General features: G+C 41.9%; 1 protein-coding gene across 1 annotated transcript in view; it reads right to left on the bottom strand.

Moving 5' to 3' along the window:
- CNNM2 (cyclin and CBS domain divalent metal cation transport mediator 2) overlaps positions 1–16,026 on the bottom strand; it is a 123,037-nt gene that overhangs the window by 20,146 nt on the left and 86,865 nt on the right. Inside the window, exon 2 of the mRNA XM_009881615.1 lies at positions 4,995–5,138. Within this exon, the coding sequence (XP_009879917.1) occupies positions 4,995–5,138 (144 nt within the window). The remainder of the gene's footprint in view (positions 1–4,994; positions 5,139–16,026) is intronic.

Below are 16,026 nucleotides of genomic sequence, written 5' to 3'. Positions count from 1 at the left end.
CCCCCCCCAGCTGTGTCTGAAATGCTTTCTCACAAGGAGCTCCATCATTGCTCTCTTCATGGAGGCAAACATCAACATAAGTATAAGTCTTGGCAGTGGGACAGGGAAACATATTTTCAGTGGGGCAGTAAAGCAGCTCTGTGAATGAGCTGTACCACCACAGGCTTCACACTGCACTTCTGGTACCTGAAAACAGGGCCAACATCACAACATGAGAGGATGCCTTAAATCTTTCCAACTGCATCAGTCATCAAGGTAAGAGACCCAGGCTCTCAATCAAATGATGGGTGATTTCAATTCCTTCTTCTGTTTGCTTGGCAGCTTGTCCAGAAACCTTCCCCCAGGAAAACGGTTACACAGTGAGAGCACAGCCACATGGTCTAAAGTCATTATCTTGGCTTGTTTTTGTAAGGGATGGTCTTAACTGTTCTTCACTATCCAAACAACTTCTGAGCTTCTTGCAAAACATAGGAACCAAGGATTGGATGGTGACAGAAGTAACTGAATCTGGACCAGGTATTTCCTGTCAATCCTTTCTACAGTAAGTGAGATGGAGATCTGGGCACTGAAGTTATCTTGGCATGCTGAAGTGATCTCTGCTTACAGAGTGCTGTGATGCTGTTTGGTTCTGTGACACGAGCCATGTGCTGTGTGAGGAATACCCTAAGTATAACTTTTGGTGAGATATCAACAAATACTGTGACTATCTTCAGCAGGTTCTGGGACCATTTAGGCTTTTCCTTCAAATCACAGGCAGCAAGGCTGACTGTGAGCTCGTGGGCTGAGGGAGAGATCTCAAGAGGAAGATGGGTCCAAATACCAGTAAGGTGGTGATGTCTCTTGTAATATTCCTGAACTTCCAGGCCTGATGCAGAACACCACAAATGGTTGCATGTATTTCCTTGAAGGACACAGCCTGGACTGGAGATGGCTACAGAGCAGGGAGTTCAAACCTCAGATCACCCATTCAGTTGGGCAGGGAGGCAGCAGAGATATGGGCACTGCAAATGCACCCAGACAATGTTCTGGGATGGGTTCTTGTTCTCTTCCTATGCTCCTTTTTGTTCTTTTGTCTTTAGGATCTGTACTAACCAGGGCAGACATCTGCAGTGAGCTCCAGACAAGAGAATGAGGACAAAAATATTTCATCAAAGTGTGGTTCTGTCCAGCACACAAGAACTGTACAAGAACAGAGACAAGCAACAGCTTGAGATGTGCATCCCTCAGATATTCCAGGAAAAGAAAGCACAATTCCCAGAGGACTAAATTCACTGACCTTGTGCCCATACTCAGTATCAGGATGTCCAGCCCAGGGCAGTCAGAGGTGGATGCCAGAGTTGTTTTGGCAACTAACAGAAAACCAGCAGGACTAAACCCGAAGTTCTAAAACAGCCTGAAATAGCTTCCCATAAGGATGCAGCTCCTGCAGCCTACCTGTGCTAGACAGCAGAAGGTTAGCAAGTCCACACTCCTGATGGCCAACAAAGTAAAAGCACTGCTTTCTAACAGGTGGCAACAACCTTCGTCTATCTAAAGATTAGATTCCATCTACAGAAAGCTCTGCTCTCCTTGCGTAGGATACTGATGTACATTCTGCCAACATCTGTACGTCTTGCCAGACAAATTGGTGTTGCACAACCTTTTCTATGTTGCTACACTTCCACCGGATGACAGCAGAAATACTTATTACGGCAAACAATTTTTATTCCCGTAGCCCCCATGTTTGAAATGGGAGTAGTGATAAAGAGTTTACTAGCACATATATTTAACATACCTGCTGTGACAGCTGTTTGGAAATAGGAATATTAGGGTAAGATCTGGTCTTCCCCTCAGGGGAAGTGACTTCCCAAGCCTAAAAACAAATGATTAGGAGAAAGCTATTGCAGGTGCAGCAGTGCAGCTCTGTAACACAGGTGCCCCACGGCCCGGCACTGACGGTCCCTGCAGCATGGGCTTGCCAGGGGTGGTAGTGGCCGAGATGGACTGTTGAACAGCATGTGGGTGAGGACATAGAAAGGCAATGTAAGCTGGTGTATACAACCAGACTATTTACCCGCAACAAGCAGAATACGTGCACAAAGGTGTGTTAAGGCATTTCATTTGTAGAAATATCCTAGGTTTTATGTGGGCCAAACCCTCTCTGAATCTGTATGCGTGAAAAACAGCAGCACTCCAGTTGCAGTAAGGGGATGATTAAATTCATCTTATTAGAAAGAGCTAAATAAGACAGGTCACCAGCCAAACCCGGGTCAGAACAGTGAATTCCATGTTCCTCAAGCGGACTCTGTGGTCTGAGGCCAACACAGAACATACAGCTTTCTCTCCAGGATTGAGAAATACTCTCCCACCATGGCTAGGCGCATGGGAGTGGACGACAGATGCCTGTAGCGTGTCAACCATGAAAAAATACTGCAACTTTCCAATACTAGGAGCCAAACGCACTGACAGCTCTTCATCATCGCACTGGCTGAGATGTACTCGGAGTCTACCTGTGTCATGACAGAAAGCTTTACTCTCCACCCCATCAGCATCCTCAATACAAAGTCTCATGCTCAAAAGTACTCAGCCTATCCAGATGTTGATAGATCAGACATATTTAACAATTTTTATTGCTCCCATCTTCTCCTTGCTCCCAACCTCTCTGCAAGCCATAAGACACAGCAAAGCAACCTGAAGAAATACCACATGGTTATTGGGTATACAACCCTCAAGAAATTCAGCTGCAGAGCTTCAGCAGTGAAAGCAGCTTTCAGCAAAAGCTGTAAATTTACAATTGCTTCTACCCCGACACAGTTCAAATGGATTTTCATGGAAACAGCAGAAAGGCACAGCTCCAACACCAAGGTCAGCCATTTCATCAAATTTCAAGTTTCCATCAAAGCAAAACAAAACATTTTTTTAAACTTCAGAACAAAGGCATAACAACGCTGCCAACATTTTTCATAAGGTCTACTTTTAAGTAAACACCTAGCATAGAGCAAATCAGTCCAAAGGTTTAAAGTTGACTTGCTCTGAGCTGAGTAAGCCAGCTCGGTCTTGTAACAAACAGCATCAGAGAACTCCAGTACGAGATGGGTTTACTAGCACTGACACACTGATATCAACATCAAAAACGAGCTGCCTTAACATATCATGGACAATAAGGTACTTTCAGTAAACCCGAAGCATGTTCCCATCACTACACAAATTGGAAGTGGTTACAGCACATCAATCTGCCCAGATCCAAAACCTATCACATTTTCTCTGTTCCTCACAGCTTCTCTGGGTTTCTCCTCTCTCCCTTACTGCTACAGTTTCCTTCGACATAAACAGAGGAATGAACTCCAATGCTTTATAAAAGAAACTAGAAGTTCATCTTCACGGTACATAACAAGATCCACCCCCCAGAATTTCCTGCATCCTCCAGGAAGCCTAGGAAGTTTCCCTCCTACTCTGAACCAGGAATTTTCAACAGTGAAACTTCCCAGGAAGGAGAGTTTCAAATGGACTCGTGTTCACCAGATCTATCTTGTTAATCTAGGAATTCTTCAGCTAGTAAAATTAAAGTCTCATTTCCTTGACCTCTAACATGCTATTTAATGGTCAAAGCTTTTTTTTTTTTTTGTCCTGAAGAACACCACAGCATGATCTATGTAGTGTCTCTTAACAAAAAAGGGAAAAAAACTCATTGAAAAGCATATGCAATGCTTTTTAACTCGTAGAAACATGGAAATACCTCAAAGGTGATGAGACAAAGGCAGGATCTTTTCGGAGTATAAAAGAAAGTCTGAATTCACTCTGTAAAGGCATTATGTGGTAACTGATTAGTCCAACAATTCATTTGTTAAGGTATGAAAGGAAATCAATACTACTGGACTCCTGTTATTTGCATAGTAATTAGACTGTTTAGCATACTGTAAAACACAACTGTGAGTTACATGACCCTTTGGACACATAAATACTGGTAAAATACTGACCAGCTACAGAAAGTAGTTCAGGCAATAATATTAGGAAAAGTAGAAGTATGTCTGTCCCACAGTATAAAGTGCTCATTTGGCTTGGAGGGAGGATAGAAGATGCTTATATTGACCTAAAAAAGATGCTGTAGAAACATTCAGATCCCTTTCACAAGGAAAGAAAAAGAAATCAAAAGACAGCTGAACAGCATTGACTATTTCTATTACAATAAATTCTAGGGACATTCTTGTGCTACATGTGAACAAATAGTAAAAAATAGCATCTGCCACCAAGTGATCAAAGTACAGATAAGACAGATGAAGAATGACAAAAAGGAAGTCCAGTATGCACAGGCCAGATTGCACAGATGGGAAGAGAAGCAAAGGCACATTAGGTAACTGGCCAAAGACCAGACAAACTCTAAACTGTGAAAGAAAAGAGCCCAGATCTCTCAAGTCCCAGGTAATGCTCGACCTGCAGCACCATCTCCTTCAACGTACCTTAACACAAAGGAAGGAAGGAGCCGTACACAGTGATAAACAGGAGAATCATTTAGGACATGCTGGTTTTCAGCCCTGAGAAATGAGTGACAGAGAGACACTCTAAAGAGACTGCACTCCCCTGAGGTAGGGTATCTGCCTGCCTTCTTCCTAAAGTACGGTAGTACATGGACTACAGGCCCTTGAGGCACAGAGAGGTTAGGGAGGAGTTAGGTGGGAGGTCACAAGCACTGTAATAAAAGGGTTTAACAAGGCCAGTGTGGTGGTGATCAGCTAACAGGAGAGACCAGATTGTTGCAGATATAAACCTTCTTGATGGAAGGGTCAAATAAAGCAAGCTGTCCTGTTTCTGAATTAATAGAGCATAAAGGGGTGAGATGCCCGTGCTGCAAAAATAAAAATGACTTTGACCATCTAAGGGATCTGCAGGCTGCAGGTCATTCGACCATTGAGATTTTATATCAGCAACTTACATCTCTCAAAACACAGCTATTAGACACAACTGCTGATGGAGTCTTCCCTCTTGTCTATAAACAAAGTGCAAATATTTCTACTCACTGTATAGATCTGTTTCATCCAGAATTTCAGACTTGATGATCTCTTCAATCACATCTTCTAAAGTGACAATTCCCAGGACTTCATAAAAAGGATCCCCTTCTCCTTCATTGTTTACTCTTTGTACTATAGCCAGGTGAGACTTGCCTGCAAGGAGACAGATCAGCAATTTAGACATTTTAGAAATTCCTGAAAGATCAGAAATTACAGCAGAATTATAGGCACACAGTTATAAATAAAAAGATAAAAAGGTTGGTGTCAGGCTTCATGAAAAAAGAGGCAAAGTTTAACAGATGCTTAAAATCATAATCTGATTTCTGTCTGAGAAATGCATTCCTGGGTCACATAAATCCACCTAACACACTAAAAGAGAACAGCTAAAGAGATCAGTGTTCTCTTTCTAATGCCTTTCCCAGTGAAACTGTCACCCTGGCATTGAATTCATTATATTATCTTGTTGATGGTTGTTCCACTTCTTGTCTCATGCACTGGCAGAGGAAGGCCAGGCTGGAGCTCTCGTTTGCAGCAAGCTCCCGTGGATGTTCTCTTCAAGTTTGGAAACAACAGCAACAATGGCCAAACCACAGAAGCACGTGGACAGGGTAGAGCTGGGTAGAAGAGGTCAGCCCAATCCATGAGTTTTTCTTTTCCTCCTCCCTCACCCAAAAATAATTTATTTAGACATGCTCCGTATGGGGACGGGGGGGTACAACTTATTTAGGAACTGATTAATTAAAATACTCAAAGTGACAGTGTTTGATCAACAAAGAGAAAAGCTAAGATGAGATATACTAGTGGTTCTAAAGATCCCCAAGCTGTGCATCATTTACAGTGTATTCTATAACTCTTTAAGTCCTTTCTGCCACAGGAATAGTAATAATATCATGACCATTCAAATCCACTTTGATATCCTTGGTTGCCTGTTTCCCTAGCTGCCACTGAAAGCCATTCCTCTGTAAAGCTGCACAGAAAGTAACATGCACTCAAAGGGTTCGCCACATACAAGTGGCATTCTGAAGTACAAATGCAGCAGATATCAATGTGCTTTCTGAATATTAGGAGGTAAGCAATGTTGTCTCACATTCTTCTTTGCTAGTCTCAAAAACGATACTTCTCCCATCCGTGGAAGATAACCAAAATAGTTCAGCTTTGCTTAGACCCCTTTATAGGCAATAATGTCTGCATGTTTTAAGATTCAGATTATTAGACTAGCAAGCATTCAAACTATTCCAACCCAGACTTACTCATGGTTAAGGAATGAAAATATCCTGAACAAATTAGACGAGGGAGGAAAACTTATCAACTACTGATATAAACATTGCATCAGGTCAAGTCAATTCACTTTGGTAAGTTTTTCACATCTGCTTTCCCAGGGACCCAACATAAGCAGTTAAAAACAAATTCTTGGTGAATGCTGTCTGTCGAAAGTTAAATTCTTTTGCTATTCCCAGCTTGTGATCATTTAAAAGGAATTTTCCAAAGCAGGGTCTAATATTAGACTCAAAATGAAGTTTCCATTCCACTTAGGCGATATTCTCACCAAAGTAACTACTGCATAATCTGATTGTCTTGGAGCTACTCGTTTAGATGCAGATGGACATACTTTAAATACCAACTCCACAGCACTGCTAAGTCTTATCTTGAGGAGACCTTACTCTACAGTGAATTAATAGAAAGATGATTTGTGAATTTAAAGGATCAACATTCATATTGTACTGAAAGTCTTTCATTGTGCCAGGTTTTATTTCTTGGTATTCTTTGCAAGACTTCCAGCTCTTTTTACTGCTCAGTGAACAGCATTTTAAAAAAACCAAACCAAAACAATGACTTAATAAAAAGATGAAAGATCTAAGTAGTATTATCACTGCTCTTCCCCTATAATATATTAGTCCAATTACATCCTTTCAATATAACAATGTCCAAGAACTGTGGCACAAAAAAAAAAATACCACATGGACAAACCAAAATATCGTAATTTATTTCTCAGTGCCTGCTCAGATATTAGTATATTTGTTTTCAAGTGAAAAGACGTAACTCCTTCAAGAACTATTTCTATCACAGACCAAAGGAGTTCATTTGCACATGTTCATTCAGATGCTAATTCCCAAGGATCACCGTTCTCACACATTAATAAGTGCTAAGAGTACTCAGATCTGTACAAGTGGGTAAAATAAAACAATCACTCAAACAAACAATGCTATCAACTCGGTGTTTCAGCTTTGATCAAAATCACCAAATTACAGCCTTCTCCTCCACTTCTGTATGGCCCATGATACAGCTGAACTAGGTGATAAAATTTTACATTTTGAAAAAGACAGTCTTTCTAACGGTGGAGTCCTGGACATATCTACAAGCAATGGGACAGATTTATGGATTTATGGACCTGAGGGGCTGTAATACCATGGGAAGTCACACTCAACTTTCAGCCACAAAACCAGTCATGTGCCCCTTCCATCGTGGTCCCCACCAAGAATTTAGGATCACTAAACTATGTTACTCTCTCCTCATTTCAGCAGCCGCAGCACTCTGACCTGACCAACAGTACCTAATGCGGACAAGTGATCAAAATCTGTACCAGCTACTGCTCTCTTATGCAAAGTGAGCTGATAAGGAATTAGTTATGGATGCGTATCAGACATTTTGCACTTTCCACAATGAAAAAGAAGGCTAGAAACATTTTTTCTAGCTCTACCATAATCTCTAATTTTTAGGGGTTTTATTTATCACCCAAAGTTCCAAGATGATTGAAACTTGTCATGGTTTCAAACATCATTGGACTTTTTTGTGGGTAGAATCAAGATTCAGCTCTACCTTCATTATTAAAACTGTATGTTGCAGAGAGTTTATCTGTTGAAAATAGATAAATCTTCAAATGAAGGCTGACACTAACCCTTGTTCCCTCTAGACTGCCAAGTTTTCCTGTTCCTGACTCTCATGAACCCATCACTTAGCGAGGTTTAGATGAATTTACGCCAGTCTAAAAGGCTGCCTTTTGCTGCTGAAGTCTTCTCCTTCCTTTGCATTCGCTCCAGTGTACACATGCAGTCACTTGATGATACAGACCAGATCTGAAAATTACATTTCTTGGGTTTTTCTAAGTTAATTTTCATCCAGATTCAATAATTTGCCAGAAATTATCAGACAATGAAAGAAGTGTCAATGCTGGGGATGGAGGTGGCACAAAGATGCATTCCCCGACTGGCTGCCCTCTCCAACTGCTGCATAGGTGACTGCAAAATACCCTCCACATATGGAAGTAATTAAGGCAGAAAAGGCTAAAGAAAAAGCCAGAGGAGTGCAAAGACTTCATTATACATCGTAAAAGAGCACAACGCAGCAAGTGCCCAACTTTAAAAGTCGCCTGTGAGTACAATAATGACTCCTCTGAGTGTTTTAAATAGAAATTGGCTACAGCTTTATTCAAAGACTTTATCAGGCCACTGGCATTTGTCATACCATTTAATGCAACTGAGAAAGAGAGGTTTCAACTGTATTTTCCACTGCTAAGGACATACAATACATATCCAACGAGGAGCTGAATAAAGTAAACATCCAGGTAAGGAAACCTGGATTGTCTATATTATTCCTAGGGCTTTGAGAGCAGAACACAAATTAAGACCAAGTGTGCATGGAAAACATATAAATAATTTCTATACTTCACTGATTTTCTGGCCACGGTCTCTAACCACACTACATCAATGACATTAATCTTTCTTTAATCACCTGGTTTAAGTGTTGATACAATGGGATTTAGCAAGCAGGCAGCTCTGCAGCACTGCCAGATCTGATGATAAAGGCAGAAATGACCTAAATGACGTGCAAAAAGCAGCACCAGGAGAGAACTGCGGGCAGTGCTCTCACCCACGACTCCTCTGGGGCCATAGGCAGGCAGCATTTGCTTTCTGCCTCAGCTTCCCCCGTCTACAGCAACGGTCGGTAACATCAGCAAGAGCCTATGGAGCTTATATGTGTACACAGCTTCAGGCACAACTTGTGACAAATGCTGATCTCTCAGCTACATTCACAGGCAACTAAAGGACGACAGAGTTTTGTTAAAAGCAAATCCAGTCTCATCCCATTGCTCAAACTCTTGCTGCTTGGCTTAGATTTTGCTCTGTACAGCAACTTCTGATTAATTTATTAAGCTAATTAAGAAGCACGAAGATGCTTAGTGAAATCCGCATGAGTCAGTGAACCTAGAATGAGCTTAAGACTGTCCATGTGATAGACTGACAATGCAGAACAGCACGGGAAAAAATGCTTGAAATACTGTTTCTCTTACACTTGAGCATTCCTTGAAAAAAGAAATGTGAAAAAAAAAAAAATATTCACCCTTTGATCCTGAGGCATTTATACATTTAGAGCAAGGACCTCAAGAATATTGCCATGCAGTTCAAATGAGAGATGAAAACATCTGATCTGTTCTGGTCAGTACAGAGGGTCTCATCTAGATGAAGAGTTTTGCCATATGAATCGAGCTGTACGCACCACACTCGCACACGCCACTTCCCAACAGACACAAGATAAGAAGAAACGGGCTGACAGGAACATTATGAAGTTCAATAAATGCAAATGCAAAGTCATTAACCTGGGACAGAATAATCCCCATGCATTTGCACTGGGAACTGACTGGCTGGATCTGCAGAAAAGGACTCTCTGGTCCTGGTGGACAAGGTGCATGAGTCGGTGTGCCCCTGCAGCAATGAATGCAAACTGCGCACTGACTACAGTCGTACGTGTGTACTAGGCAGGTCAAGAGGAGGGATTATTTCTCTCTATTTGGCACTTGTGAGACTGCACCTGGAGTACTGGTGCCCAGTTTGAGGTTCCCCAGTGCAAGGCATTGACAAACTGAAGCAATTCCAGTGGATGGACGCTAAGATGGTCAGGGGCTGGAGCCCACGATACACAAGGGAAAGCAGAGGGAACTGCATTGGTTGAACCCTGCAAAGAGAAGGCTAAGAGGGTCTTAAAAGTCTTTACTTAGCTCATAGTAGGATGTGGAGAAGACAAAGATAGATTATTCTTGGAGCTAGATACTGACGGGATAACAGACAATAGACACAAGTTTCAAAAGTGGAAACTCTCCTTAGGTAAGGAAAACTTGCTCCCCGTGAGGGTGGTAAAGCACTGGAACAGGGGCCCAGAGGGGTTGTGAAATCTCCATCTTTGGAGGAATTCAAAACTCAGTGACCTAAGCCAACTTCAAAGGCAGCCTGCTTTGAAGAAGGGGTTGGACCAGATGACCTTCCAGAAGTCTCTTCCTGTATTATCCTGTGATTCTAAGAGACTTTTGAATGGAGGCTTGACTGAAATCTCAGCCCAAAATTAATTTCTGACTTTTCATTAATGAATTTCTGCTTAGGAACCTAAAAAAATGGCAAAATTTTCAGTACATAAGGATGATATGTAAAGACAGCAAGTAAGTTTTACTGATCGGGAATGCCACAATACGGCCTTGTATGTGACCAAAAGTAATAGCAAAATGACACTACTAGCCAGACTACGCTGCAGAAAATAATACCGTTTGCACAGCTTTAAAGCAAAAGAGGGATCTCGGGAAGTAAGTGGTTCAACAGCAGAGGTATAACTCAGGGGCTCTGAGCAATGAGTAACAACTTATACGTTATATGTATAAGCTTTTATCATGAGTAAGCAACTAGAGATGCCTCTATTTCTGCAGGAGGTTGCTGAACTTAGTAACTGCGAAGATTTGTATGTGTTATTTCCCCCATGCAAGAAACAGATCTCACTAAAGGCCCTCAGTTTCCATTTATTAATCAAAAAATCAGTACTAAGTCAAAGCTATGGTAGACATTTACAAAACAGAAGATTCCTGTTAAGTCATTTTGTGGTAAAACTGGAATCGGGATAGTCCATTTTTGTTAAAACCAGTAACCTGAGTCCATTTGCTGTTGGTGAGTGCCCTGGAACGTTAAGCTATAAACTGTTTAATATGCCTGCAATGACATGAAGAAAAATCCCAGGAGGTGTTTAGCTGCCCTTGAATTTGCTAACTAACGATGCGTGCTTCTGAAAAATCTCCAGGTTTATTCTTATGCAACTGTTTTGTTTTTGACTGATTTTACAAAGGTAAACAATTTGGTCTGTCAGAGATTCACAGGTTCAACAATACATTATGCAAAACAATCCATTTTAAAATGTGCTGTATAATTTAACCATTAAAAACAATTCCCTCTAGAATGGCATTGGCTTGCAAGCAATTATACCTAAGTAACAAGTGTTTTCCTAGATTTATTTTCTGCAACACAGTTCAAGGACATTAAATCTCTCTTCTATTATAGCAGAAATTTGCATTCATGCTGTTTGCTTTTGCACTTTGATTATTTTCAATGCTACTTTCTCCCCCACCACAGTAACTGGTGTATGTTGCCTTTGGGTTCACAACACAACACCGTCCACAGAATCGAGAGAAACCCAAAACTTCTGCACAAACACAATCTAGATTTAGACCAGGCTTTTTAGATGCTGCTCTTTCTAGCAGCAAAACACACAATTTTTTAAATATATATTTGGGAAGTGAACCCAATAACTAACATTTATTTAATACAGCCATGTGAAATTCATCCAGACCCTCAAGGAAATGAGTGAACGTATCAGTGCAACCACAGGGAAAACAGTGATTCTTTGCCTTTAAACCAGAGAGCTTACAGTTTCGTACAACATTAACTAGAAACCACATCAGCCTTCACAGGAAAATAAAAAAGGAGCGCTTTAAATAGATTCTTCGTGTTAAAGCTCATTTTAGTGGGAGGACACCAAAAAAAGGAAAAATTACGGAGACTTTCAGAATGACTTCCTGACAGTGAATTGTATTTGTAAGGAATACTTTCCCAAGGGAAATGGCAGAAGCTCAGTCACTTGCAACTTTGAAAACCTGACTGGACGAAGCTCCTAGAAAGGACTCAATAATTCTCTGCTGCCCCGTGGCAGATGGAAGAGAAGCGATGAGCTAACATTTTCCATCTCCAGCAGCCTATCACTCGGTGCACGCGCTCCAGCTCAACTGCTGCTGCCTACCCTTCAATCCGTTCCGGTCAGACCTTGGTGAGAAACACACTGCCAAACTGAATTTACTTTGCTGCTGGTTCTAAGAGTGAGAGCATACCTCTAGAAAGCCACTACCTGCTCCAGCTTTACACGCAACTGAACTGAACCTGGCAACAAACTCAGATCAGGAGCTGAGAAGTCACCATAAGTCCGTGAGTATAGGAAACTAGCTGAGAACCAGAAATAACTTGAGAGTAAGCAAAATGGCCATTTCAACTCAAAGCTCTGCTATCAAAGTGGAGATCTTAGGGAAGAATCAGGAGAAGTAAGAACATTTGGGGAAAACCAGGTGTAGGCAGGCAGCAAGAGTGAAATTGAAGAGCAGAAAGAAAAAATTTCAAAAACTCCTTGAACAGGGACAGTATGCCAATGTTTACCAGTCATGCTGTCCTTACCCAGCAGGGAATTTGGGCTGGATATGGCTGGACTGACAATAACCAAAGTCCACAGGGGTGTAAAATGCACGCCACTTGCTGGGCCACTCTCAGTGTCGGCCAGAACATCTGATTTCAGCCTGGTAAATGGACAAACACAAGCTGCTTTCCAAAACTGGAAGCTAGTGCCCTAGAGAAGTATCCACTGGATCCAAAGTAGGAGACAAAGAGATGGAAAACGTAACGCTTGAGAGAGAAAACTCTCCAGAAAGCACAGTGTTTTTTGATACCCTCTGAGGCTCCACCCTGAGTTCAAGGTTATGATATCAGGACAGTGGCATCTTGAGATGAGAAACAGGTTGGAAGTTTAAAAAACAAATCAAGGAAGCACTTCAGGGACTGCAGCAAACTGAAGTTGAGAGAAGAGGTGGCAACAACGAGAAGAAAAAATACTGAGTCTGGAGAGAGACCTATTACTATTCGGGCTAACGCAGAACAAAAAATTCACATAAAATTTAAGGCAAGTAAACAGAATACTGAAGTAATTCTTGGTCATGGTTCAAGTCTTCCACACTAGATTAAAAAGATACTGAAGTGTGACTTACGTTGATGTGATTTTGCCTGTGCCTCCACTTCCCAAAGCAACTAATGACCTTTTGGAAAGAAGCATAAGAAATGCATCTCCTTACTGACTTGCACCTCTACAGTATGGTCAACAAGGATTTTTTCTTAGTGTTCAAGGACCCTAAAAAGGAGCCATGCTAATTTTATTACTTCCATGTTTGTTCAAGATTGTCCCCATTGATTTCAGCATTCCTTCAGGGATGAAGAGTGGGCACCAGCCAGCAAAAATGCAGCCAGCAGAGGGAGCGCAAAACCTTGGGTTTGCTAAACTCAAAGCTCCAGGTGCTCCCCAGACCTCAGTCCATCAGCAAGCAGATGGAGAGGAGAGGTCCGGATTTTGGTATCGGTGGTGTCTGCTGCTGAATCCAGGCAGATCTCATTTGAGAGATGTATACTTCAGCCTGAGACTCAACAGCAAGGACCAGCATCTCCCATGTCCTGTTCCGTGTCTCCTTCTGTCACTTTGCATTGCTGTACATGACCGGTGTCCACCCCACCTTCCTTCTTCTCCCTTGCCCTAAGGGGAAAAATTTCTTGAGCCCTTCATAAGGCCACAGGAGAGAAACTGTCACCTTGTTAAGTTGCCTCCATCACTCCACCTGTCCAACAGGCTGCTTCCACTAACCAACAGTTAATCCACTAAATAAAAACAAGAACATCAAGAGATGTTTGTGAGCAACAAAAATAGAAGTCAACGCAAATCAACAATGAACTCCAATGACTTTGACGTTCAGGTAACAAAAACACGACACCAACAGAAACAGCAGCCTTGTGTATCATCACAGCCAAAAATCCTACTGATCTAATCCTCCCTCCCTCAATTCCTAGAACAAACCGAGTTTAGTTTGGGGAGCTTCTAGATTTTGGCATCTACACCATGAGATTTTAAACTCAAAGGTACAGTACTAGAAGGCACAACAGAAACATGTTTGGACATTAGGAGGTTAGCTGAGGCCAGCGTGCTTACATAAGGACCTAAACCGCCCTGAGAGCAAAGCCCATGAGCTGAAAAGGAAGAGCAGCATCTTGGGACTGTGGGTCATGAAAGGAACTGGGGGCTGGATATATATTTTTTTTTTTTCCCCCACCACCACCATCAGCTCCTGTAGTTTACTTTTAGCTCACTATTCAGGACATAAATTTAAAAGAGCTTTTGTGTTACCAACATCTTAGATCATTAATATTCTATTTTAATGACCTGCTTTACTTCAGGCCATTTATATCACATGCAGTTTGCAATTCCAGCAGCTCAAAACCCCAGCTGGTCGATGGCACCATCAGATTTTTCAAGCTCAGCACAAGGCTTTCTAATTTATATTGCGGCAGGAGGCAGGGAAAGCTTAACGAAAAGCTACTCTGTTAACTTTCTAAATTGGTGATGGCATCCTTCACCCAGCACGATTTATACAACCCCAGAACCACTTACATGCGTGTGCTTTCATGGTGAGAGATAAACCCACCTGTAAACGTGACCGGTGGCAGTGACCTTGACTTCGCACGAGTGCAGGATGAGGGCCACGTGAGCACTCACGCTCTGACCCAGCACATTAGTTTCTCTGAAAGGTAACATAGGGTGCAGCAATGCACGCACCATGATGGGGCAGCCACCATTATGGACCAACTTCACGTCAGCAGAAAATGAAGGATACCGCAGCAATTTGAAGGCACAAGAAACACAACCTTCTTCTCCCACTGGCTTTTAGTTTGGGTCAGGTCCCATGAGGTGTACTGATGCAAGAACGGCTGCTGCAGAACCGTCTCTCATACTGTCAGCAAATTCAACGGGAAGGGGGGGAATATCCTCAGGCTGGAAAGTGACTCCTTTAAAGGCTAAAGGTATGGGACATGTAAACATAGCAAAGTGTCAAAACAGACCCAAAGCCACGGATCAGAGAATGCCAACTAGAGTGATCATTTCCAACCTTCTGAAGCCACCAGCAGCTTCTTCACTATGCTTTGATGCCATTTTAGCTAACGACAGAGCAGAGCACTGCTGACTCCCGGCCCCATGCCTCTTCATCGAGAGCATGTACAGATCTACAGATGGGGGTGGGTGGAGAATAATCACTTAAAACATCCAAAGACTCGCTGAAGTTGTCTGGCACAACAGCAAACAGACAGGAGAGCACCTGTGATTTCAGAACTGGGCATCGCAGATACCTAACTGCCTGCAAACTGCAGGATTTTTGCAAAATACTAATACAATAATGTATAGAGGGGAAAAACCCCATGATTTTGCATTTTGCTAAGGTTTTAAGTATTTTATCTTGATGACATGTTACTTTAAAAGCCTGTCATGCAAAGAGGCCAAAAGAACTAGTTCAAATGCTGGCTCAGCATCTCCAGGGAAAGAAAGATTACAGTAAACTGCCTTGCTTGAAAGAGTTACAGTACTGATGGTATATTTGAATGTATTCTTAATACTACTGAGGAACAAATGCAGAATGACTTGCTTTGTTCCTACAAGTTTTCAATTACTCGTATATGTAAGATTTTCAAGCGAACTGGTAATACAATATCAACTTTCCATCCATACATGGCAAGATTAATTTTCTCAAAAATGGTATTACTGGGTCAGATTTTAGAAACGGAGATTTCAAAGCTCCATCTCTGTGGCAATTACACTATGAATATTTTTAATTACTGACTTTATAAAGCACCTTTTTAAAGTTTCCATGATCTAGTTAATGCTTCTTTGTGCCACCCTGCATGGCTCTCTGGTAGGCTGAGTTTGCCCAGAGCTCTTGAAGGAGGAAGGAAACATCTCAGATAAGACAAAAAAGCTTCACTCCTTCAGCAACAGCCACTGGAGAGAACTGGAGATAAGGTGAAGAGGTAGTCTTGCCCCTTGAGCAACAAGACACTGGAGACAAAATGAAGAGGAGAAAAGGAGTCTAAAGCAGGAGACTGAATTTGTGAACTTGCCACCACTGGTTTTGCAGTGATGAAGAGTTCCTTTACTCCAG

The sequence above is a fragment of the Charadrius vociferus genome, unplaced genomic scaffold (genome assembly GCF_000708025.1).
Source record: "Charadrius vociferus isolate BGI_N301 unplaced genomic scaffold, ASM70802v2 scaffold282, whole genome shotgun sequence".
NCBI lineage: Eukaryota > Metazoa > Chordata > Aves > Charadriiformes > Charadriidae > Charadrius > Charadrius vociferus.
This window is presented reverse-complemented; position numbering and strand designations above follow the sequence as displayed.